Source organism: Notamacropus eugenii, chromosome 1 (genome assembly GCF_028372415.1).
Source record: "Notamacropus eugenii isolate mMacEug1 chromosome 1, mMacEug1.pri_v2, whole genome shotgun sequence".
In the NCBI taxonomy this organism is placed as follows: Eukaryota; Metazoa; Chordata; class Mammalia; order Diprotodontia; family Macropodidae; genus Notamacropus; species Notamacropus eugenii.
The window spans coordinates 473094122-473121816 of record NC_092872.1 but is presented as its reverse complement, the minus strand read 5'-3'; the positions used below and the strand labels follow the sequence as shown (position 1 = coordinate 473121816).

At 37.1% G+C, this 27695-nt stretch overlaps 1 protein-coding gene across 1 annotated transcript in view; it reads left to right on the top strand.

Annotated features, from left to right (window-relative positions):
- Nucleotides 1–25294, top strand: part of LOC140519364 (liver carboxylesterase 1-like) — a 101278-nt gene extending 75984 nt beyond the window's left edge. Inside the window, exon 14 of the mRNA XM_072632278.1 lies at nt 24786–25294. Within this exon, the coding sequence (XP_072488379.1) occupies nt 24786–24957 (172 nt within the window). The 3' untranslated portion in view covers nt 24958–25294. The remainder of the gene's footprint in view (nt 1–24785) is intronic.
- Nucleotides 25295–27695: the final 2401 nt, after the last annotated feature.

Below are 27695 nucleotides of genomic sequence, written 5' to 3'. Positions count from 1 at the left end.
AGTGATCAGTAAATGCTCTCTCCTCCCCGCCCCGATGACGGTGAAAGAACCATAAAATATTTCCCCAGAAAAATCCTGGATCAGCGGGAACAGCAGAAGGGGGCAAATAGTTTCATAACACCAGAGGCTAGCAAAATAGCAAAGGGGGATTCTTCCTACTGTGGTGGAGGCGATCCGGAAGGACAGAGGACCCAGGGCAGAGAAAATTTGCACTGAGACCCAGGCAAGCCTCAGTGCTGGGAGAGGAGCCCCGGGAGGGGTGGGAACATGCATTAGCATCTAGGCATGCCTCAGCCCTCCAGGGGAGAAGGGAAGACAATAGGGAAGCTGGGATCACCATCCCCTGAGCTTGCCTTTGCCTCAGTTCAGCTGAGGAGATCTCCTGTGACCAGACCATTCCTCCCACACACTTAACAAGCTAACCCCAGGGTTGATCTGGGAAACAAAAAACAAAAACCTGCTTTTAGCTTTTTCACACATCAGCTCAACATAAAGTTCTGTACCTTCTGACTGAAAGAACCAGAAGCTACAACACTCAGTCAACATCATGAACATGAAAAGGCAGATGAAAGGTGAAAAAACCATAGAATTTTTCTATAGGGATAAGGACCAAAACACAAACACCAAAGAGGTCAGAGCTGAGACTGTACTTCCATCTGAAACTTCAGAAGGGACTATGAACTTCTCGCAAGCACAACCAACTCTCCTGGAACAGCTGAAGAAGGAAATAGAAGAAAAACTGGCCAATGATTTTAAAATTATAAAAAAAAAATATACTGATGAGAACATCATTTTGAAAAGGAAAATTGAACAAATGGAAAAGGAAGTTCAAAAATTAACTGGAGAAAATAATTCCCTAAAAGGAAGAATTAATCAAATGGAAAAAGAAACCCAAAACCTAATTGGGAAAATTGATCAAATGGAAAAGGAAACACAAAACCTAACTGGTAAAATTGGTCGAATGGAAAAGGAAGTAGAAAAATTAACTGGAGAAAATAGCTCCTTAAAGGGAAAAATTGGTGAGATGGAAAAGGAGATGCAAAAGTTAACTGAAGAAAACAATATGATAAAGATTAGAATTGGGCAAGTAGAAACTAATGACTCAATGAGGCAGCAAGAATCAGTCAAACAAAATCTAGAGAATGAAAAGATAGAAGAAAATGTAAAATATTTAATTGGAAAAACAACTGACCTGGAAAATAGCTCCAGGAGAGAATATTTAAGAATTATTGGCCTGCCAGAAACCCATGATGAAGAAAAGAGTCTGGACAATATCTTCCAAGAAATCATCAAGGAAAACTGCCCAGAAGTACTAGACTCAGAGGGCAAAATAGTCATCGAAAGAATCCACGGTTCCCCTCCCGAAAGGGATCCCAAACTCAAAACCCCAAGAAATATCGTTGCCAAATTCCAGAGCTATCAAGTGAAGGAGAAAATACTACAAGCAGCCAGAAAGAAACAATTCAAATATCAAGGACATACAGTCAGGATCACACAGGACCTTGCAGCTTCTATATTAAAAGATCAAAAGAATTGGAACCCAATATTCCGTAAGGCAAAGGAGTTGGGACTTCAACCAAGGATCAACTACCCAGCAAAGTTCAGCATAACATTTCAGGCAAGGAGAAAGTCATTCAACGAAATAAGGGATTTCCAGAGCTTCCTGACCAAAACGCCAGAACTCAATAGACAATTCGATCTTCAAATGCAAGTCTCAAGAGAATCATAAAAAGGTAAACAGGGGGGGAAAAACAAAAACAAAAACTTGTTACTGAATTAGGGCAAACTGTTTACCTCCCTATAAGGGAAGATAATACCTGTTAATCTTGAGAACTGTGCAGCTATTATGATAAAAGGGATATACATAGAGGGAACAGGTATAAAGTAAATGATATCATGTCAAAAATATGATTTAAGTATGAGAAGGGATTGTAATAGGAGGTGTGAAAAGGAGGAAGCAGAAAATGGCAAATTACATCACAGGAAGAAGTACAAAACTATAGTAGAGGGAAGGAGGGGAGGGAGATGAGCATTGTTTGAGAGGTACTCTCATCTGATTTGTTTAAAGGAGGGAACAATAACCTTAAGTAGATAATCCTAACTAGCTCTATAGGTAGTAGGAGGGGAAGGGGGAAGAAAGGGGAGGGAGGCTAAAAGGGAGGGAAGAAGCAACAAGAGTAAAGGGGAGTAAAAGGGAGGGGGGGTAAAAGAAGAAGGGGAAGGCTACAGGAGGAAGGGGTGAAAAGTGAATACTATTGAGGAGGGGAAGGGAGATGGGAGAGCTAAAAGCACAAATGGTGGGAAAGAGGATGGAGGGAAATACACAGATTGTAATCATAACTGTGAATGTGAATGGAATGAATTCTCCCATAAAACAGAGATGGATAGCAGAATGGATTAAAAGCCATAATCCAACAATATGCTGCTTACAAGAAACACATTTGAAGTGGGGGGATAAACATAAGATTAAGGTCAAAGGATGGAGCAGAATATATTGTGCTGTAAGAAAGGCAGGAGTAGCAATCCTAATCTCAGACAAAGCAAAAGCAGAAATAGATCTAATCAAAAGGGATAAGGATGGAAACTATATCCTGCTAAAAGGCACCATAGACAATGAAGCAATATCATTACTAAACATGTATGCTCCAAGTGGTATAGCATCCAGATACTTAGAGGAGAGGTTGGGGGAGTTGAAGGAAGAAATTGACAGCAAAACTATACTAGTGGGGGACCTCAACCTCCCCTTCTCTGAACTCCATAAATCTAACCTCAAAATAAACAAGAAAGAGGTTAAGGAGGTAAATAAAACTCTGGATAAGGTAGATATCATAGATCTTTGGAGAAAACTGAATGGGAATAGAAAGGAATATACCTTTTTCTCAGCGGTACATGGAACATTTACAAAAATTGACCATGTACTAGGACATAAAAATCTCACAATCCAGTGCAGAAAGGTAGAGACAATCAATGCACCCTTCTCAGATCATAATGCATTAAAAATTACATGTAATAAAAGGCCATGAAAAGAGAAACCAAAAATCAATTGGAAACTAAATAATCCAATCCTAAAGAAGGGTTGGGTTAAAGAAGAAATCATAGAAACAATCAACAATTTCATTCAAGAGAATGACAATAGTGAGACAACATACCAAATCTCATGGGATACTGCAAAAGCAGTTATTAGGGGAAGTTTTATATCTTTGAATGCTTACATAAATAAAATACAGAAAGAGGAGATCAATGACTTGGGCGTGCAGTTGAAAAAGCTAGAAAAAGAACAAATTGAAAATCCCCAAGTAAATACCAAATTAGAAATACTGAAAACCAAAGGAGAGATTAATAAAATTGAAATTAAGAAAACTATTGAATTAATAAATAAAACCAATAGTTGGTTTTATGAAAAAACTAATAAAATTGATAAACGTTTGGTCAATCTGATTAAAAAAAAGAAAGAAGAAAATCAAATTACTAATATTTAAAATGAAAGGGGTGAACTCACCTCCAATGAGGAGGAAATTAAAACAATAATTAGAAACTACTTTGCCCAACTTTATGCCCACAAATTCGATAATCTAAATGAGATGGATAAATATTTTAAAAAATACAAATTGCCCAGATTAACAAAAGAGGAAGTTGAATACTTAAACAACCCCATCTCAGAAAAAGAAATTGAACAAGCCATCAATGAACTCCCTAGGAAAAAATCTCCAGGGCCAGATGGATTTACAAGTGAATTCTATCAAACATTTAAAGAACAGTTGATTCCAATACTATATAGACTATTTTTGAAAATTAGGGAAGAAGGAGTCCTCCCAAATTCTTTCTATGATACAAATATGGTTTTGATACCCAAACCAGGAAAAGACAAAACAGAGAAAGAAAATTATAGACCAATTTTCCTAATGAATACAGATGCAAAAATTTTAAATAAGATTTTAGCAAAACGAATACAGCATCTTATCACGAGATTAATACATTATGATCAGGTAGGATTCATACCAGGATTGCAGGGCTGATTCAATATTAGGAAAACTATTAGCATTATCGATCACATCAACAACAAAGCTAACAAAAACCACATGATTATCTCAATAGATGCAGAAAAAGCTTCTGACAAAATACAACACCCATTCCTACTAAAAACACTGGAGAACATAGGAATAAAGGAAACTTTCCATAAAATAATAAGCAGTATCTATCTAAAACCTTCAGCAAGCATTATATGCAATGAGGATAAGCTAGATGCATTCCCAATAAGATCAGGGGTGAAACAAGGATGTCCATTATCACCACTATTATTCAATATGGTACTAGAAATGTTAGCTGTAGCAATTAGACAAGATAAAGATATTGAAGGAATAAGAATAGCCAAAGAAGAAACTAAGTTATCACTGTTTGCAGATGATATGATGATTTACTTAGAGAATCCCAGAGATTCAAGTAAAAAACTACTTGAAATAATAAACAACTTTGGCAAAGTTGCAGGTTACAAAATAAACCCACACAAATCTTCTGCATTCCTATATATTAGCAACAAAGTCCAACAGCAAGAGATAGAAAGAGAAATCCCATTTAAAGCTAGGGTAGACAGTATAAAATACTTAAGAGTTTACCTGCCAAAACAAACCCAGGGATTATATGAACACAATTACAAGACACTTTTTGCACAAATAAAGTCAGATTTAAGTAAGTAGAAAAACATTAGTTGCTCATGGGTAGGCCATGCTAACATAATAAAAATGACAATTCTACCTAAATTAATTTACTTATTTAGTGCCATACCAATTAAACTATCAGACAATAATTTTTCTAGAGCTGGATAAAATAATATCAAAATTCATTTGGAAGAACAAAAGGTCCAGAATATCAAAGGGACTAATGAAAGGAAATGCTTGGGAAGGTGGCCTAGCATGACCAGACCTCAAATTGTAGTATAAAGCAGCAATTATCAAAACCACTTGGTATTGGCTAAGAAACAGAGAGGTAGACAAGTGGAATAGACTTGGCACTCAAGATGCAGTAGGCAAGGAATATAGCAACCTCCTGTTTGATAAACCCAAGGACCCCAGCTTTTGGGATAAGAACTCACTGTTTGACAAAAATTGCTGGGAAAACTGGATAACACTGTGGCGGAAATTAGGCATAGACCCATACCTGACACCGTACACAAGAATAAAGTCCAAATGGGTACATGATTTAGGTATAAAGACTGATACCATGAATAAACTGGAGAAGCAAAGAATAGTGTATTTATCAGATTTATGGAGAAAGGAAGAACTTTTTACTAAAGTAGAGATAGAAAGCAGTATGAAATACAAAATGGATAATTTTGATTACATTAAACTGAGAAGATTTTGCACAACCAAACCCAATGCAACTAAAATCTGGAGGGATGTAGTAAATTGGGAAAGAATTTTAACAGTTAAGCTCGGGGATAAAGGCCTCATTTTTAGAATATATAGAGAAATGACTCAAATGTATAATCATACAAGTCATTCCCCAATTGATAAATGGTCAAAGGATATGAACAGGCAATTTTTGGAAGAAGAAATTAAAGATATCTATAGTCACATGAAAAAATGCTCTAAATCACTATTGATTAGAGAGATGCAAATCAAAACAACTCTGAGGTACCACATCACACCTATAAGATTGGCAAACATGACAGAACAAGAAAATTGTAAATGCTGGAGAGGATGTGGGAGAGTTAGAACACTAATTCATTGTTGGTGTAGCTGCGAGCACATCCAACCATTCTGGAGAGTAATTTGGAGCTATACCCAAAGGGCTACAAAAATGTGCATACCCTTTGACCCAGTAACATCGCTACTAGGACTGTATCCCCAAGAGATCATAAAAATGGGAAAGGGTCCCACATGTACAAAAATATTTTCAGCAACACTCTTTGTAGTTGCCCAAAACTGGTAGTCAAGGGGATGTCCATCAATTGGGGAATGGCTGAATAAATTATGGTATATGAATGTAATGGAGTACTATTGTGCCATAAGAAATGATGAACAAGAAGACTTCAGAGAGGCCTGGAAGGACTTATATGACCTGATGCTGAGTGAAAGGAGCAGAATCAGGAGAACTTTGTGCACAGCAATGACCACAGTGTGCGAGAGTTTTTTCTGGTAGACTTGGAATTTCATAATAACGCAAGAACTTCTTAAAAAATAAAAATCCCAATGGTGGTTTTCTAAGGCAAAATGCCTTCCACACTCAGAGAAAGAAATATGGAAGTCATTCGCAGAATGTAGCAGACCATGTTTGTGTGTGTGTATGTTTTTGTGTATCATGTTTTGATTTGTTATATGATTTCTTCCATTTATTTTAGTCTGACTACACAGCATGACTATAGTGAAAATGTACTCAACAGGAAAGTATATGTAGAACCTATACAGAATTGTGTGCAGTCGTGGGGAGGGAGGGGGGTAGTGGGGCGTAGGTGTGGGGGGGATAAAATCTCAATTGTATGGCAGTGATTGTTAAACATTAAAAAATAAAAATAAAAAAATAAAAAAAAAGAAAATAGTTCTTTCAGAATTAGAATGGAACAGATGGAGGCTAATGACTTTATGAGAAACCAAGAAATCACAAAACAAAACCAAAAGAATGAAAAAATGGAAGATAATGTGAAATATCTCATTGGAAAAACAACTGATCTGGAAAATTGATCCAGAAGAGACAACTTAAAAGTTATGGGACTACCTGAAAGCCATGATCAAAAAAAGGGCCTAGACATCATTTTTCATGAAATTATCAAGGAAAACTGCCCTGAGATTCTAGAGCCAGAGGGCAAAATAAGTATTCACGGAATCCACTGATCACCACCTGAAAGAGATCCAAAAAGAGAAACTCCTAGGAACATTATGGCCAAATTCCAGAGTTCTCTGGTCAAGAAGAAAATATTGCAGGCAGTTAGAAAGAAACAATTCAAGTATTGTGGAAATACAATCAGGATAACACAAGATCTAGCAGCTTCTACATTAAGGGATAGAAGGGTGTGGAATATCATATTCCAGAAGTCAAAGGAACTAGGACTAAAACCAAGAATCACCTACCCAGCAAAACCGAGTATAATACTTCAGGGGAAAAATGGTATTTCAATGAAATAGAGGACTTTCAAGCATTCTTGTTGAAAAGACCAGAGCTGAAAAGAAAATTTGACTTTCAAACACAAGAATGAAGAGAAGCATGAAAAGGTAAACAGTAAAGAGAAGTCATAAGGGACTTTCTAAAGTTGAACTGTTTACATTTCTACATGGAAAGACAATATTTGTAACTCTTGAAACTTTTCAGTATCTGGGTAGTTGGTGGAATTACACACACACACACACACACATACACACACATACAAACACACACAGAGACAGAGAACACAGAGTGAATTGAATAGGATGGGGTCATATCTTAAAAAATGAAATTAAGTGGTGAGAGAGAAATATATTGGGAGGAGAAAGGGAGAAATGGAATGGGGTAAATTATCTCTCTTAAAAGAGGCAAGCAAAAAACTTTTAGTGGAGGAAAAAAGAGGGGAGGTGAGAGAAAAATATGAATTTTACTCATTACATTCACGTAAAGGAAGGAATAAAATGCACACTCATTTTGGTATGAAAACCTGTCTTGCAATACAGGAAAGTGGGGGAGAAGGGGATAAGCAGGGTGGGGGGTATGATGGAAGGGAGGGCATGGGGAGGAGGGAGCAATTTGAGGTTGACACTCATGGGGAGGGACAGGATCAAAAGAGAGAATAGAAGACAGGATAGGATGGAGGGAAATATAGTTAGTCTTATACAACATGACTATTATGGAAGTCATTTGCAAAACTACACAGATATGGCCTATATTGAATTGCTTGCCTTCCGAAGGGAATGGGTGGAGAGAGAGGTATGAAGAGAAGTTGGAACTCAAAGTTTTAGGAACAACCTTCGAGTACTGTTCTTGCTATTAGGAAATAAGAAATACAGGTAATGGAGTATAGGAAGTTATCTGGTCCTACAGGACAAAAGAAAAGATGGGGACAAGAGAAGGGAAGGATGATAGAAGAGAGGACAGATTGGTGATAGGGGCAATTAGAATGCTCGATGTTTTGGGGTGGGGGAGGGGACAAATGGGGAGAAAATTTGGAACCCAAAATTTTGTGGAAATGAATGTTAAAAGTTAAATAAATAAATTAAAAAAAAAACAAAAAAAACATAAAAATAATTCCTATGTTTTATTCATTATGATCCCAAAACTATAGTAATAAAATTGTATCTTGTAATTCCCAGGTTCTAAAACAGGGAAAGGGAACTGGAAGCTGCCACAGATTAACTTTCTTTATCTCAAAAGGCTGGTAAGAAAGAGTGAAGATTATAATCATTCACACAAAGGACTTCATCAGGATCTTTGGGTGATTTAAAAAGTTAATAGTGAAAAGGTTATAGTGAGCTGGAAGTGCTACTATCTGTCTTAAAAAGTGAGCAAGTTGATAAAAATGTAAGTCAATTTTGAAATACTATCAGAAATTTTTGAGATTTTAAATGTTACCACTAGTGTTTGTGTTGAGGGTAAGAGTGCTAGGGACCTCAAAATGCCAACATGCTGGGTCCTGCCTGAATTAATTGGACTCAAGCCTTCTTGCAAGCAAAGAAAAACAGCTTATTTATTTATTTATTTTTTATTAATTTATTCCACACCCTTCTATCCCTTAATGTAGAAGCTGCTAGATCTTGTGTTATCCTGATTGTATTTCCACAATACTTGAATTGTTTCTTTCTAGCTGCCTGCAATATTTTCTCCTTGACCAGGGAACTCTGGAATTTGGCTGCAATGTTCCTAGAAGTTTCTCTTTTTGGATCTCTTTCCAGCGGTGATCTGTGGATTCCTTGAATACTTATTTTGCCCTCTGGCTCTAGAATCTCAGGGCAGTTTTCCTTGACAATTTCATGAAAGATGATGTCTAGGCTCTTTTTTTGATCATGGCTTTTAGGTAGTCCCATAATTTTTACATTGTCTCTCCTGGATCTATTTTCCAGGTCAGTTCCATTCTAATTTTGAAAGAACTATTTTCTTCAGTGAGCTTTTGAACCTCCTTTTCTATTTGGCTAATTCTCCTTTTGAAAGCATTCTTCTCCTCATTGACTTTTTGAACCTCTTTTGCCAATTGAGTTAGCCTATTTTTCAAGGTGTTACTTTCTTCAACATTTTTTTGGGTCTCCTTTAGCAAGGTGTTGACCTGCTTTTCATGCTTTTCTTTCATCTCTCTCATTTCTTTTCCCAGTTTTTCTTCCACCTCTCTAACTTGATTTTCAAAATCCTTTTTGAGCTCTTCCAAGGCCTGAGCCCATGATATATTTATTTTGGATGTGTGGGATACAGAAGCCTTGACTTCTATGTCTGTCCCTGATGGTAAGCATTGTTCTTCCTCATCAGAAAGGAAGGGAGGAAATATCTGTTCACCAAGAAAATAACCTTCTATAGTCTTATCTTTTTTCCCTTTTCTGGGCATTTTCCCAGCCAGTGACCTGACTTCTGAGTTTTCTTTCCACCCCCACCTTGCCTCCAGATCCGCCCAGCCAGCGCTTGGGGTCTGAAATTCAAATGCTGCTTTCCAGCCTCAGGGCTTTGGTCTGGGGCAGGGCTGCTATTCAGTGTGAGATTAAGTTCAGGTGCTCAGGTGGGGGCAGGGCCACCACATGTGGCTTAGTTCCCTCAGGGGGTTTATGTGGAGACCTTCAACAATGGAACAGGGCTCCTGCCTGCTTTGGGAGCCCCTGTCTGCTGCCGCCCCCGCTGCTGCCTCCCAAGGGGGTCCGAGCCATGGGGATACCCCACTCTCCTGTAGGCCATCCAAGAATACTCTTTCACTGACCCTTGTCACTTGTGGGTGGAGGGACCTGCGTGGCTGCTGGAGATTCTGTCCTTGAAGCCTGCTTGGATCTGCTTGGTGCCACACAGCCAAGGCAGGGCTGAGCTCCCCTCCAGGTCCGGTGCACTACAGACCTTTCGCGTAGGTCCTTCAGGGCTCTCTGGAACAGAAATCTCGTCTGCTTCATTGTTCTGTGGCTTCTGCTGCTCCAGAATTTGTTGGGAGTTCTTCTTTACAGATATTTTATGGGCTATGGGTTCGGAGCTAGCATATGTGTGTCTTTCTACTCTGCCATCTTGGCTCCTCCCCCCGAAAAACAGTTTATTTAAGATCCACCACATTAGATAAACTCTTAAGAAATCTGAACATTTGTGATGCTAGTATTGACAAGTAGTCCAGATAGAACCTGAGCCTTATGATGGACCAGACTGAATATAAGCGTTTTTATGGAGGAAAGATGGCTCTTACACTCAGAAAGACTGAGGGAGGGATCTAGGGGTGGTCTGATAGTCTGGGGTGACTAGAGGAGGTGTTTAGGGAGGGTCCTTAGAATGAGTATAAGGAGGATCATGATGGAACTGGTATGATTAGACGTCTGACTCCAGGAACCAAGAGAATGGAAATAAGGGTGGGAAATAGCTTAAGGCAATACAGAGGCAACAGAAAATAGAGGGCTAGGCTAGGTTAAGGGTAACAGAGATTTGAGCACAAAAATAAATGTATGGCTTACAGGCTCAAGAAAATGCCAGATCAAGTGAAAAGATTGTAGGAGAGTTCAAGGAGGCTCCCAGAGACTGTACTCCACCATTTAGACAATTCAGATTTGATTTGGTCAAAATATGTTCTGAAACTAAATCATAATGTCATCTAAGTGTACTCCTCAGTGAGGTTAATTGTGGTAGAATAGAATTTACTACAAACTGCAATTGTTATTTGACATCAAGAAATTTATTGGTTGTGTGACCTCTACTTTATCTCAATTTACTAATATGTAAAGTGGACAAAGATAGTGCCTAACATAAATTTGGTAACTTATGTATTAGAAATATTGTTAGAAAAGTAATTTATTTTTATTAATCTGAATTCTCTTGGGTTATTGATTCAATTGTTAAAAGGACAATGTCAATATGTTTGAAAATTATTTATTTAAAAATATTATAGATAATGATAATGATTTTCTGTAGATTTGACATGATAGAGGTCTCTTAAGATTTTCTAATGTGTGAAATTCAGTCCTAAAAGCTTACCAACCCTGCTAACAGTTTAGAGCAATTAAGAAATAGGGTAGGAGTCTTACTTCATACTGGCAACTGGGCAGAACTTCAGTACTTTAAGAGTTTAACATCTAGCCCCACACCCAGGCTCCAGGGTGTGGGAGAATAACAATGAAATTTAAGTTCTCCACACCCATAAAATCATAGGTCTATTTAGAAATTACCAAAAAGAGAGATTCAATTAACATCTCTTCCCATTACATTACACTTCTTTAAGAGTCATGAAACTTTAATTTCTTAGTATAGGTGGTATTTGTTCTAAGAATTAAAAAATGCAGGGTAAATCTTGCTAATTTGGGGGACAGAAAATAGAAATGATTAATTAGTAAGGTTAAAATCAGAAACATCTTCTGTTTTGTTTTAAAGGAAAAAAGATTTCAGTGAAATCAGCAATCTTATTTTTTAATTTAATTTTTAAAGGATATTTTATTTTTCCCAATTACATGTAAAGACAATTTTTAATATTTGCTAATATTTCCAATTTTCCTCCCTCCCTTACTTGACTTTTTTCTTCCTGAGATGGAAAACAGTTTGATATATGTTAGATATGTGTAATCATGAAAAACATATCTCCATATTAATCATACTGGATAAGAAGATACACACCAAAAAAATCCCCACAAAAACTAAAATATAAAAAGTAAAAAATAATGTGCTTCAATCTGCAGTCAGACACAATCAGTTTTGCCTCTAGATGAAGAAGTCATTTTTCATTATGAGTCTTTGGATGTTGTCTTATGTCATTCTATTGTTGAGAACAGTTAAGTCATTCATAGTGTACAATGTTGTTATTACCATGTACAATGTCCTCCTGGTTTTGCTTACTTCACTTTGTATCAGTTCCTGCAAGTTTTTCCAGGTTTTTCTGAAACTATGCCCCTTGTCATTTCTTATTGCATGATAGTATTCCTTGACAATCACAAACCATAACTTATTCAGCCATTCCCCAATTGATGGACATTCCCTCAATTTCAAATTTTTGCCACCACAAAAAAAGTTCTGTTATGAATATTTTTGTACAAATAGATTCTTCCCCAACTCCCTTTTAAAAAAAAATCTCTTTGGGATGTAGACCTAGTAGTGCTATTGTTGTATCAAAAGCTATGCAGTTTTATAGCCTTTTGATGATAGTCCCAAATTGCTCTGCAGAAGATTGGGTCATTTCACAACAACCAATAGTGCATTAGTGTCCCAATTTTCCCACTTCCCCTCCAATATTTTATTTTCCTTTTCCATTTTGTTATGTGAATTGATAAGTGTGAGACAGCACCTCAGAGTTGTTTTAATTTCTCTATACAATAGTAATTTTGAGTGGTTTTTTAATGACTATTGATTGCTTCATCTGGAAACTGCCTGGCTGTATCATTTCACCATTTATCAATTGAGGAATAAATTGTATTCTAATATATTTGAGTCAGTTCTCCATATATTTGAAAAATCAGTCCTTTATCAGAGACACTTCATGTAAAATATTTCTGTCCAGTTTCTCTTTTCCTTCTAATTTTGGCTGCATTAGTTTTGTCATAGCAAACCTTTTTAAAAATTTAATATAATCCAAATTTAATATAATCCAAATTATCCATTTTACATCTCATAATGTTCTCTATTTCCTACTTGGTCATAAATTTTTCTCTTCTCCATAGATCTGACAGGTAAACTATCCCTTATTCTCCTACTTTGCATATGGTGTCACCCTTTATGTATAAGCCATGTACTCCTTCTGACCTTATCTTTATACATGAAAATGTATACAAATTTATACATGAAATGTTGATCTATAACCACCTTTTACCATACAATTTTCCAGTTTTCTCAGCAGTTTTGGTCAAATAGTGAGTTCTTTTCTTAAAAGTTTGGGTCTTATTAAACACTGGTTTAGCTATAGTCATTTACTATTTTGTCTTGTGTACATAATCTCTTCTGGTGACCCACCATTCTGTTTCTTAGCCAGTACAAGATTGTTTTGATGATAACTACCTTATTATACAGCTTGAGGTCTCTTATGGTTAGGTCACCTTCCTTCACATTTTCCTCCATTAATTCCCTTGATATTCTTCACCTTTTATTCTTCCCCATTAACTTTGTTATTTTTCTAGTTCCATAAAATAATTTTTGGTAGTTTGATTGTTAGGGAACTAAATAACTAAATTAATTTAGATAGAATTGTCATTTTTATTACATTGACTCAGTCAGCCCATGAGTAATTAACATTTTTCCAATTTTTCAGATATGATTTTATTTGCATGAAAAATGTTTTATAATTGTGTTCATATATTCTCTGGGATTGTTTTGTCAGGTACACTCCCAGATATTTAATATTATCTGCCTTTATTTTTTTTTTATTTTTATTTTGTAATGTTTAACAGTCACTGCCATACTATTGTGATTTTATCCCCCCCACCTACCCCCCACTCCCCCCCTCCCTCCCCATGACTGCATACAATTCTGTATAGATTCTACATATACTTTCCTATTGAGTATATTTTCACTATAGTCATGCTATGTAGTCAGACTAAGATAAATGAAAGAAATAGTATAACAAATCAGAACATGATACACAAACACATACACATACACAAACATGATCTGCTACAATATGTGAGTGACTTCCATATTTCTCTCTCTGAGTGTGGCAGGCATTTTGCCTTGAGATCCTCCATTGGGATTTTTTTTTTTTTTTTTTTGGTAAGAAGTTCTTGTGTTATTACAAAAATCTAAGTCTACCAGAAAAAACTCTCACACACTGTGGTTGTTGCTGTGCATAAAGTTCTCCTGGTTCTGCTCCTTTCACTCAGCATCAGGTCATATAAGTCCTTCCAGGCCTCTCTGAAGTCTTCTTGTTCATCATTTCTTATGGCACAATAGTACTCCATTACATTCATATACCATAATTTATTCAGCCATTCCCCAATTGATGGACATCCCCTTGACTTCCAGTTTTTGGCGACTACATAGAGTGCTGCTATAAATATTTTTGTACATGTGGGACCCTTTCCCATTTTTATGATCTCTTGGGGATATAGTCCTAGTAGCGATATTGCTGGGTCAAAGGGTATGCACATTTTTGTAGCCCTTTGGGCATAGTTCCAGATTGCTCTCCAGAATGGTTGGATGCGCTCGCAGCTCCACCAACAATGAATTAGTGTTCCAACTTTCCCACATCCTCTCCAGCATTTATCATTTTTCTTGTTCTGTCATGTTTGCCAATCTTATAGGTGTGATGTGGTACCTCAGAATTGTTTTGATTTGCATCTCTCTAACCAATAGTGATTTAGAGCATTTTTTCATATGATTATAGATAGCTTTAATTTCTTCCTCTGAAAATTGCCTGTTCATATCCTTTGACCATTTATCAATTGGGGATATCTGCCTTTATTTTAAATGGAATTTCTCTTTCTATTTCTTGCTGCTGAGCCTTGGTGGTAATATATAGAAATGCTGATGTTTTATGAGAGTTTATTTTATATCCTGCAATGTTGATAAAGTTGTTAGTTATTTCACATAGTTTTTAGTTGATTTTCTAGGATATGCTAAGTATACAATCACATGAACTGCAAAGAATAAGTTTTGTTATCTCATTACATATTCTAATTCCTTCAATTTCTTCTTCTCTTAACTAACGTTTCTATTACAATATTGAGTAATAGTGGTGATAATGTATATCCTTGTTTCACCCTTCATCTTATTGGGAAGTCTTCTAGTTTATCTCCTTTACAATTCATGCTTCCTGATGGTTTAGATTGATATGATTTATCATTTTAAGGAAAGCTCTATCTATCTTGTGTTAACTAGTATTTTTAATATGAATGAGTGCTGTTTTCTCAGAAGCTTTTTCTGCATCTATTGAGTTAATCATATGATTGCTCTTCATTTTGCTATTGATATGGTCAATGTGCTGATAGTTTTCCTAATACTGAACCAGCCTTACTTACATTCTTAGTATAAATCCTACTCAGTCATAGCTTATCATCCTTGTGATATATTGCTGTACTCTCCTTGCTAGTATTTTCTTTAAAATTTTTGCATCAATATTCACTAGGGCAATTGGTTTATAGTTTTCTTTCTTTGGTTTTGTTCTTCCTGGTTTAGGTGTAGATAGTATGAGAATTAATTACTTTTTAAATGTTTGGCAGTACTCAGTTGTAAATCTGTCTAGTCCAGGTGATTTTTTCTTAATGAATTCATTGATGGATTGTTTAATTTCTTTTTCTAAGTTGGAGTTACTTAAGTGTTCTATTTCCTCTTCTATTAATCTGGAAAACTTACAGCTTTGTAAGTATTCACCCATTTTGCTTAGATTTTCAGATGATGTATATGATTGGGTAAAAAAGCTCTTAATTTTTGCCTTAATTTCCTTTTCCTTGATAGTGAATTCATCCTTTTCATTTTTGATACTGGTAATTTGATTTTCTTCTTTTTAAAAGAGAAATTAATTAATAGTTTACCTATTGTACTTTTAAAAAATATAACCAGCTCTTTATTTTATTTATTAGTGCTGTATTTTCCTTATGTTTTATCAATCCCTTTGCTGATTTTCAAGATTTCTAATTAGGTGCTTAATTGAGGATTTTTAATTTAGTCTTTTTCTTGTTTTTTTTAATTGCATGCCCAATTGATTTTTCTACTCTTTTTCTATTTTATTGATATAAACATTTAGAGATATAAATTTTCCCCTAAATACTGCTTTGTCTGCATCCCATAAATTTTAGTAAATTGTCTCATTGTTGCCATTCTCTTTAATGAAAGTATTGGCTGTTTACATGATTTGTTCTTTTACTCACTCATTGTTTAGGATTATATTATTTAAATTCCAATTAAGTTTTAGTCTGCTTTTCCATAGCTTTTTATTGAGTGTAATTTTTATTGCATCATGATCTGAAAATGATGAATTTATCATTTCTCTTTTCCGCATATGGTTGTGAGGATTTTATGCCCCAATACATTGTCAATGTTTAGTTCTAATGCCATGTACCAGAGAAAAAGGTATATTTCTTTTTCTTCTTATTCCATTTTCCCTGGAGGTCTAGCATATCTAGCTTTTTTGTGATTCTATTCTATTCTTTCCTTCCCTCTTTTGTTTCTTTCATTCTTTCCTTCTATTTTTTTCTACAAACTTCACTCCTCCATCACCACTTACCTATTAGATATTTGAAGAAGAATGTCCCAAAGACATTTCAAATTCAGTATGTCCAAAAGAGAACTGATTTTTCATTTTCAAAATGACACTGCCTCCAAACTTACCCATTTCTGTCAAATGCACTAGCATTCTTCCAGTCTCTCAGATTTGTAACTTCAACTTTATCCTTGACTCCTTAGTCACTCTAACCTTTACATATCTAAACATTTGCCAGATTTCATGTTCTATCTCAGGGCATCTTGACCATTAGACTCCTTATTTGTACTTACAGAACTACCACCTCAGCTCAAGCACTCATCACTTTTCACTTAGATTGTTTCAATAGCCTCCTGGTTAGACTATATTTCTCAGATCTTTCCTTCTTCATATTTATCCTCCATGGCTGCTGAAATGATTTTCCTTTGGGACAGATCTAACAAAGTCACTTCTGTCCTCAGTCAACTCCATTGGCTCCTTGTGGTTCCTTGAAATAAAATATAAACTCTTTTATTTTATTTGTAAAGACATTTAAAACCTTCCCTCACCAAACCTTTATAGCTTGAACGTATATTACTCTCCCTCTTGTCCTCTGTATTTCAAACAAAATGGCCTTTTCTCTGTTCCTTACACATAATATTACATCTCCTGTCTCTGTGTCTTTGCATTGGTTATTGCATAACCTGGAATGCACTCTCTCCTCATTTTCACCTCAGAGAATGCCTCTCTTCTTCAAAATTTAGCTCAAGTGCTACCTTCTACTTGAGGCCTTTCCTTATCTCTCTCATTCATCCCCATCTTTAACTGTAAGTTCCTTGAGAGTGAGGATTGTTTCAATCTTTGCATTTTTATCCCCAGTGTCTAGTACAGAGCCTGGCACATATAAGATGGTTAATAAATGCTTATTGATTGATTGTAGGCAATGTTAAAAAATAGAGATGAAGTGATAGGATGCAGGGCCTGTGACTTAAGGATATATAAGCCCTTCTAAACTTCTGTGATTGGTCATAAAATCTTATCACCTTCTCAACTACCTCAGGATAGGATGATCATCTAAAGTCTCATCACTATGAAACTTGATTCAATTTTTTACACTGAATGCATTCCCAATGACTTCTACCATCTGAATGGAAAGATGAAAAAGGGAGCAACAAACTCCTGAAAAGCCTTCCTTTGTAGAGAATGGATAACGGTCCATTTTCCATCAGCAGCTCTGCTTGGATTCTACTCCACAGAACTTCATGCCCCCATGGCAGGTATCCTACTTCCTTTCACCTTCCCCCCATACTTTATGGAGAGCTCACAACTTTCCAGGTAACTCTCCATTTTCCAAGTGATACTCTTTGGCATCTTCTTCATGGAACATCCTGCCACCTTGCTAAGTACCTTGCCTTGTTTTCCTCTCCCTCCCACACAGCTTCTATTTGTGTGTTCCCTTTTTCATTACATTGTAAAATTCTTCTTTTTTAAAATTGTGTATCCCAAAACTTAACACAGTACCTGACACAAAGCTGACCATGAATGTTTAATGGATTATCAGCTCTGTTTAGAGACGAATCTGCAAGAATGTATATGTGTGAAAAATGGGAACTCTGGGAATTCTAAATTAAGAAAGGTCAATTCTGTGGTAAATTATTTGACTACTAATTATTATGAAATTCCATCTCATAGTATGATGACGAGACTCTTGCGTGAGTTTTAGCAACATTGGCATAATTTACACCAAATGCAATCTTTATTTTAAGCTTATTAAGTAGATAATGCTGTCCTCTTTTCTTCACTTTCTCTCTTAGAATGGAGACCAAGTATTGTATGGGTCAGTGATTGGCAACAAACTTAGAAAAACGTATCACCACCACAAACTGTATTTTCTTCCAAAGGCTGATGATGTGTTAGGGGTAAGTAGGAGGGAGAAGCTCCTGAATAGTGATTCCAAGCATAATTTTTCAGAAGTCTTATTACACCTTGTGTCTCTCACAGCTTGACTTTGCCAGGATGTATGGGAGACCAGAAGCCCTGTGCATTTCTTCCAGGAGCACCTTCTTGAGAACACTCAAGAGAATGAACCTGATTGTCAAGGAAATTAGTAAGATCACCTGTTTCTGGGAAATTTTTCTCATCCACTCTTTTTTGTTTTTTTGTTTTGCTTTCACAGAATTTCTACCAGTTGTGTTTCACAGGAGATCCCCCAGAGGTAAGTTATTTTTGTTATTTTAATTTTTACTCTTGGTTCCTTTAAGTTGGTCAGTCATTCAATTAATTAACACTTGGTAAGCATCTACTATGTGAGAGGCATTATGATAAGTGGTAGAATTCTAGCTTTTAAGTTCTAGTTAAGTACAGAAAAGGCATTTGTCTCTGAATAATTCAATTCATATCCTTTAATAGGACCTTATCACACTCTTGGGACACAATTACCCATACCTGAAAACTCCTCTTCAGGAATCTGGGACTGATCTTTTCAGTTGCCGAGTAGCTTCTAGATCAAGGATTCTTGATGTAATGCGATATGTCATTTATATATGTATACACATGTATATGTGTGTGTGTGTGTGTGTGTGTGTGTGTGTGTGTGTGTGTGTGTGTGTGTGTGTGTGGTGTGATGGACTACTGCTGTTGTTAGAAAGGGTTTTAATGTATTAGAATTATAAAATAAAATACATGAAATTACAAGATAAATTATTTATGTTGAAAAAAATTATCAAAATATAAAAAAGCCCCAAAGTTTATAGATACATGGTTAAGAAACTTTAGTAAGACTTTACATAAGTTTTCTGCTATCATCCTAAAATCTATGTCAAAACAGTTCTGTAGATGATTATGTCAGAAGTAAAATTTTTTATTCATGTCAGATAATTTGAAGAAAAAAAACAGCATTCTAGCCTAAAGAAACTTTTTAGGTGGGTGAGCAATGCTCAAATTGTTCTCAGAGATGGTGACCAAGACTCTAGGCAACTAAGGTTATCCTTACCAATCTCTACCAATCCTTGTATAACCTATGACAATGATTGTAATTGCAATAGGAGGTTTTTGGTTTGGACTAATTATTGAGATGCAATAGATGTCTATGTGATTCATAAATGAGAAAATGCTATATTATACCATGGACTGTTTTATTCATAGATACATGAAATCATAGAATTTAAACATTGGAAGGACCCTTATTAGCATGTGTCTAGGTGAAATCATACCTGAAAGGACTCCACTCTACAATGTATGTCATGAGTGATCCTCTAAGCTCTTCTTGAGGACTTCCAGTCAGAGCAAAATCACTCCCACCCAAGGAAGTCCAGCCCAGTTTTTGCTGTTGCTGTTATTGATGTTCAGTTGTTTCAGCTGAGTTTGACTCTTCGTGTCTGGGTCTGGAGCTCAGTCTACTGTGCCACCTATTTGCACATATTCTAATTTTGGAAAACTCTAGTTAATAGATGTTTTTTCCTGACATGAACCCTAAATGATTTCTTTGCAACTTCTACTCATTTTTTCTGTTTTTGCCTTCTGGAATAAGTCCCAAACTTCTACCTGACGGTCATACACACTCTTGAACTTGGATGACAAAGTCAGCAAAAAACAGTCCTCGAACATTGTGGCTCCTATTGTGTATGTTCTGATTCTGCTCACTTTGTTCAAGCATCAGTTCATAGTAGACTTTCCAGGTTTTTCTGAAGTCTGCCTGTTCATTATTTCTTACAGCAAAATAGTATTCTATTACCTTATTTTCCACAACTTGTTCAGCCATTCCCCATTTGATGGGCTTCCCTCCAATTTCTAGTTCTTGGCCACCACAAAAAGAGCTTCTATAAATATTTTTGTACCTGTAGGTCCTTTCCCATTTTTTTGTTGTGTCTTTGGGATGCAGTCCTAGAACTGGTATTTCTGGGTCAAAGAGTATGCCCATTTTCTACAGCCCTTTGGACATAGTTCCAAATTGCTCTCCAGAATGATTGAATCAGCTCACAGCTTCACCATGAATTAGTATTTCAACTCTCCCATATCCTCTCCAACATGTATCATTTTCCTGTTTTGTTATGTTAACCAATCTGATAGGTGTGAGAATGGTTTTGATTTGCATCTTTCTAATTAACAATAATTTAGAACATTTTTTCATATTACTATAGATAGCTGTAATTTCTTCCTCTGTAAACTGGGAAAGAGAGAAATGATATGGAGCAAATTATCTCTTGTAAAAGAGACAAGAAAAAAACTTTTTCAGTGTAGGGGAAAATGGGGGAGGTGAGAGGGAAAATATGAAGCTTACTCTCATCACATTTGGCTTAAGCAGGGAATAACATGCACATTCAATTTCGTATGAAAATCTATTTTACACTATAGGAAAATAAGGGAGAAGGGGATGAGAGGGGTTGGGGATGATAGAAGGGAGGGTAAGTGGGAGGAGTTTGTAATTAGAAGTAAACACTCTTGCGGAGGAACAAAGTCAAAAGAGACAATCAAGTAAGTGGAGGGCAGGATAAGATGGAGGGAAACATACATAGTCTTATACAACATGACTATTATGGAAGTCTTTTGAAAAACTACACATATATAGCCTATGTTGAATTGTCTGCTGTCTCAGTGAGGATGTGTGTGGAGGGAGGAAGGAAGAGAAGTTGGAACTCAAATTTTCAGGAATGAATGCTGAGAATTGTTTTTGCATGCAACTGGGCAATAACAAATACAGGAAATGGGATATGTTAATCTATCTTTCCCTACAAGAAAAGAGAGGGAGGGAGGGGAGGAGCCAAGATGGCAGAGTAGAAAGATACACATACGCTTAACTCTTACCCCACAACCCATAAAATACCTGTACAGAAGAACTCTCAACAAATTCTAGAGCAGCACAAGCCACAGAACAGCAGAGTAGAGGAGATTTCTGTTCCAGAGAGACCTGAAAAACCAACGGGAAAGGTCTGTCACACACCTGACTCGGAGCAGACCCCAGCCCTACCTTGGCCACATAGCATTGAGAGGAGCAGATCCCAGCAGGCTTCAGAGATGAAATCTCCAGGAGCAGCACAGATCCCTCAACCCACAGGTGCCAAAGGTCAGTGAGAGGGTCTTTTCGGCTGGCCAAGAGGGGAGCAGGGTGTCCCCATAACTCAGGCCCCCTCAGGAGGCTGCAGCAGAGGCAGCAGCATCCATTGTTGAAGGTCTCCTCATAAGCCCCCTGAGGGAACTGTACCAGGTGTGATGGCCCTGCTTCCATCTGAGCAGCTGAGCTTAATCTCACACTGAATAGCAGCCCAGCCCCCGCTGAAAACCCCTAAGGCTTGGGAGCAGCTTATTTGAATCTCAGCCCCCAAGCGCTGGCTGGGTGAAACTGAAGGTGAGGTGAAACTACAATCATATTTGAAACCTGGTTATTGGAACTTGCCATTTTTAGATGCTATGGGACTATTAAGTGACTGTTCTTCTAAGTCTAACTCCAGGTATGGGTAGCAAGAAAGATGATCTGAGCCTCCAATCCATGATGCCAGTAAGCTGATGAGATACTGGTATGAGCTGCATAGGTGATCTCAAGGGAAGGGTGGGAGAGCGGCTGTTCAGCATGGGCTGAGGTGGGATTCTCCTGACTCAAATCCCCCACTGACACCTGGCAGACTTTAAGCCTGACTGAATACAAGTGGAGAATCTAATCCTGCCTGGAATTGACATGAAGTTGGGGTGATATTGTATCCCTGTAATGTCCTTACTATTGGTGGCAATTTCCTAAAGTCAAAAGGTTTGTAAGCTTAATACCAGATCTATTCAATTATTGATTATGGGTAGGGGAGCATCTGAGGTTGTCTAAAATTAAGCTATTAGGCATGGGGCTTTAGACCAATAACAATAAGTTAGGATCCTATAATTCTTAGTAATACTGTGGAGACAATTAGGTCAAGAGCCTGTGAAGTTAGCAACATAAATATTATTTGTGTCTCAGTTGGTTAAAGTTTAAAAAAAAAATTTCTTTTGTGGGTCATATTGTAAATGCTTTAAAAAGAAGCATCACCTGGCCAAAAGTTGGAATTGCTTTATCTGTTATAAACTGTGCTAAAAATAAGCAATAAAAAAAAAGAAAAGAGAAAAGATGGGGATAAGGGAAGGGAGGGATGTGATAGAAGGGAGGGCCGATTTGGGGAAGGGGTAATCAGAATGCATGGTGTTTTGGGATGGGGGAGGGGAGAGATGGAGCATAAACTTGAAATTCAAAATTTTGTGGAAATGAATGCTGAAAACTAAAAATAAATAAATAAACATAAAAAATAAATTTGTTTTAGATCCTTATGTATGAAATTTTCACCTGAAATATTTGAGAAAGTAAATATTATTTCCATAAATCTGTGATATACTTACTCATAAGTGCATATGACATTTATATGAAGAGTAAGCACAAATTTGGAGTGTAATGGTAGAAAATTAGGGAAATATATGGTCAAAGGTAATCATTACACTAGTATTGTCAGACCTCAATTTCCTTTTGGTCTCCTCATAAATCTCCCTCCCCCTCCCTCCCCCCCCCTCCCCGAGGCATTGCATCTCTGCTGGATGTATTGTGTTTTGGATTTGTTTTTGTCAGATTTTTTGTCAGTTTTTTATGTTTTCCATTCCATTTGTATATAGGAATATATGCCTATTCTATACCTAATTCCTATTGTACACTGAATATTTTCTCTTCCTCCCTTTTGGGGAAACCCTAAATATGAAGCATAATTGAGTTTACTAAGAACGGAATTATTGCTGGCATGTCAAGGTGAGTTTTAATAAGAATGTGAGTGTTGAGGTTTAGGGGTGCTGGAATCCTGAAATTCAAGGGCAAGTGACCTAGTTCCTGGATCGAATGAATTTGACCCAAGCATTCTTTCTGCCAAAGACATGCATAAGTACAGAATAGTGTATGTGCACAATACCCTAACCATTGTGGGACCAGGAACAGTGTCTCAATTTCATTAAGATTAGAGTTTTCCTCTGCTCTTCCTTTTCTTTCTTTTTTCTATTTTTTTTTTGTTCAGACCTATGATTTCATATATATAGGAACTTGCAGTGAAGAAACCCTTTCTACCAATGAATAGCTGCTCATCTTTTGTAACTTCATCTTAGATAATTGCCTAGGGAACTGAGAGGCTAGCAGCAAGTCTGAGGTACGACTTAAATTCAGGTCTTCTTGACTCTCAGACCTGCCTTCTTTTCACAACTTCTTCTCACCTCTCTATCTTTTTCTTTTTTTTTTTTTTATCTTTTTCTTAGAGGAAAAAAAATTAGAATAAACACTTAGAACTCCATAGCTGGCAATGCCCACCTTCCATGGCTTCTCCCAAGTATTTACATATCCACTTAGGGGCAATTAGGTAGTGCAGTGGATAGAGCACCAGTGAAGGAGTCAGGAGGACCTGAGTTCAAAGCTCACCTCAAACATTTGACACTCACTAGCTGTGTGACCTTGGAGAAGTTCACTTAACCCCAATTGCTTCATCCTGGGTCATCTCTAGTCATCCTGATGAATATCTGGTCACTGGATTCAGATGGCTCTGGAGGAGTATTGAGGCTGATGACCTGCACAGTCTTCCCTCACTCAAAACAAAGTCAAGTGCAAGTCATGTCATTATTTCTCTGATGGCATGGTCTTCTTTGGCAACAAAGGATGAACACACACATGCTGAAATGGGATCCCAGTGTAGACACTTCCTTACTGAATGACTCTTAATTGCCAGAGTTAGTTATCTCTTCAATTCCCAGATAGTTCTTTTATTTTCCTCTCAGAAATACTACCACAGGAGTGACTGTTGCTCTGGATCTGCTTACATATGGAGACTGCCTGCATTTGCTCTCTCAATTGGGCCTCAGTCTCTCTTCAAGAAACTCCACAGTTGCTGCACTGGTTTCTACTTCTGGGCAAGTAGCCTTCCTGTTAAATACCATGTCCAAAAGTGGAAGCAGGGATAAATCTCTTCCTGTCTCCTGGCAACACCTCTCAAGGTCTAGGTTCTTCCTTAAAGGACTGCACAGCTAGCCCCTTAACTTTAAAGAGTCCTAGCAATATTTGCCCAGTAAATGATGCTTCTTCAAATTCAATCAAAGATCCATGTTCACACTTCATAAAGGGATCACTCAATTTTTCCCATTTCATTAAGATATTAGCAAGTTGTCATCTGTGAGTCCATCTTCTTCTTGAGTTATCTGGAGTGGAAATGTAAGAAAGAGGCAACCCTTTCTCCCCACCGCCCCAACCCATGCCAAATGTTCTTACCCAAGTATTATATGTTCTTGAGTTTATGAGACACTGGATTACTGAGTTCATTTGCTTATCATTCTTTCTTATCTAGTCTGTTTTACTGATTTGTAATTCTATTTTTTAACCAATACAAAATAGTTTTCCATAAATACTGTTTATTATATTATGTGAAATCTTGAAGTGATATTGAAAGTGGGAAATTGAATAGTGCCCAAATATTAGAAAATGTCTATCTGCATATTTAATGGATTCCCTACTCTTTTCTCCCTTTTATCATGACTACCACCAGTAATTAAATGGGAATATTTTTTAAAAAAATCTTTGTTACATTTACAGAAATCCTAATGGTGAAAGGTTGCTAACATGGCCTCAGTATGATCAGAATGAAGAGTATCTCCAAATTAACATCACCTCTACAATAGCCAAGAAGCTGAAAGATAAGAAAGTGGCATTGTTCACTGAGCTCGTGTCAAAGGAACCAGATGAAGAGGAGATAGATCGTATTTAGACCTTGTCTGGATCGGTAAACTGCATGGCCTTCAAAACAAGCCTTGGTGGACATGGACAAGAAGAAATTTTTGCCTTAGCATCAGTGTCTAGCTTTGGTGGCAGGGAATTTCTAACTATAAAAATGGAGTGGCACCATAGTGTTAGGGGGAAATGCAAAAAGCCATACATCAACAGCATGGGTGTGAGGGTGAGGGGTCCCACAGCTTTAACACCCTGGTCCATGAGGAGTCTAGAGTCTATAATATTTTCTTCATCTCATGATTCTCCAAAGAATCAGCTTTCAATGTATATGTTTGGCTTGGGTTGTTTAAAATAAAATCTTTCTTTTGAAATTATTGCTACTTACACCAGAGTTTTAGGTTTTTTTATGGGGATAAATCAACCTTTGAAATAACCACTATTAGCTCTTGTATTTGAATTATATCAGTTTTTCTCTGTAATTTCCCCTAGAAGTTTAGAGTTAGAGTACAAAATGAGATATTTAGGTGTTACATCCAATAAGCTCTGTTTTCCTATGTGGTTTGCTTACCAAAAAGAGCAGGAAATCCCATTTGCTCACAATCTAACCAAAATCCCTAAAGGCCATGTAATAACTCTCATACCATCTTTGTACCACCAGTCTTTCCTACCCTTTGAAACCTCTTTCCTATAGAATCAGACTCACCATATCACAATCTATATCAATTCCTATAGTAGCTATGGTATGATATATACTCAAGATTCTTTCCTCTTTTCCTTCCCTTCCCTTCCCTTCCCTTCCCTTCCCTTCCCTTCCCTTCCCTTCCCTTCCCTTCCCTTCCCTTCCCTCCCCTCCCCTCCCCTCCCCTCCCCTCCCCTCCCCTCCCCTCCCCTCCCCTCCCCTTCCCTTCCCTTTCCTTCCCTTCCCTTCCCTTCCCTTTCCTTTCCTTTTTTCTTTCTTTCTTCTTCATATTTTCTTTATTAGTTTTCCTCTTCTTGCTTTCTTCTTCCTTTTCCTTTTAAAGTACTTCCTACTTCTTTACTTTCTCTTTTTTCATTTAATCAACATTTGTTAAGGACTGGATATTTGTAAGTACCTACTATGCTAGGTAATCTGCATACAAACTTAAGACAGAGACAACCCAGCCCACAAGAAGCATATATTGAGATAATACATACAATACTTTCAGGAAGTGGTGTTTTGATCAAGGGATTACAAGAAGGAACATAGGGCAGGTGACTGTCAAACCCCTTTTCAGTAGCAATAGTGGTATTGATTTAGTCCTATTCAAGTGCATGAGGGAGAGAGAGAAACTGAGAGGAGGGATCATGATTATCTACTAAATCACAGGTCCCTGGATCGACTCTCACGTCATGGTAGATAGCTGTTTGGAATGTGAAGCATGGTCTGAGGCCAGAAAAATATATTGAAGTGAAACAATAAATTTGTTTCTTACTCCTTTTCTTCTTCACCTACCTTTTTCTTCCTCTTTCTGGCCTTCTTTCACTCCTCTTCTTTTCTCTTCCCTTATGAAATCCTTTTATCTATGAAATCCTTTCTCCTTAAATCCTTTCTCCTTTAGGGCAACTAGGTGGTGCAGTGGATAGAGCACCAATGCAGGAGTCAGGAGGACCTGAGTTCAAATCTCACCTCAGACATTTGACACTCACTAACTGTGTGACCTTGGGCAAGTCTCTTAACCCCAGTTGCCTCATCCTGGGTCATCTTCAGTCATCCTGATGAATATCTGGTCACTGAATTCAGATGACTCTGGAGGAGAAGTGAGTCTGGTGACCTGCACAGTCCCTTCCCTCACTCAAAACAAAGTCAAGTGCAAGTCCTGTCATCATTTCTCTGATGACATGGTCTTCTATAGCAATGAAAGACGAACACACGCACTTTTCTTCTTTAACTCCTCTTTCTCAGTTCTACAAAAATGTGAAATATTGGGCTTACTTTTATTGGGATCTTTAAAAGATTCAATTAGTACTTCTATACAAATGAAGCATTTGAAAGTTTGAAATGAGTTTATCTTGATTCCTTGATACTGTCACTTCAAAAATCCTAAAACTAGGGGTATTTGTTTGAATTTTGGGCAAAGAACTTGAGCTAACACATTATGTCCTTGACTTTCTTCCTCTTCCTCGCTCCAATATTTATTTCTTTTCTGCTTACATTGTTTTCTTTCTTCCCTTCTTAGGAAGCCATTTTTGTTGAGACTACTCAAATTGACCTTTTGTTTTTTTTTTTTTTTTGTGAGAAAAAAAGAACAGAGAAAGCCATTCTGGCTGGGCTATAGTGTGGGAGAAAGAAAAAGATAATGAAGCTAGAAGGAAAGTTTGAGGCCAGGATGTATGGAAATGCTGGTGATAGAAAGCAACTGAAAATTTCTTTTAGGCAGGTAGGAGAGTTATGTTCAGATTGGTGCTCAAGAAAAATTACTTGACTGCAGTATATCCGATGGTCTGGAGTGATGAAAGACTTGAGGCAGGGAGGCTAATTAGGAGATTATTGTAACAGGTGACAACAGGACCTGAAGAAAGGTGATAGTTTTATTATTGGAGAGAAGCAGATGGCATGGGAGAGATGTGAAGGGAGAAAAAAAACACGATTTGACAAGTGATTGGATATGTTGGTTGACAGAGAATGACCACAGGATAATAGTTGAGATTATAAACCTAAAAATGTGCTGTTGAAAGAGGAACTAACCAAAGAACTTTTAGGAGTGGCTTATGCCACATGCTTTCCCAAAGCATGAGTTTCAAGGTTTCCAGTTC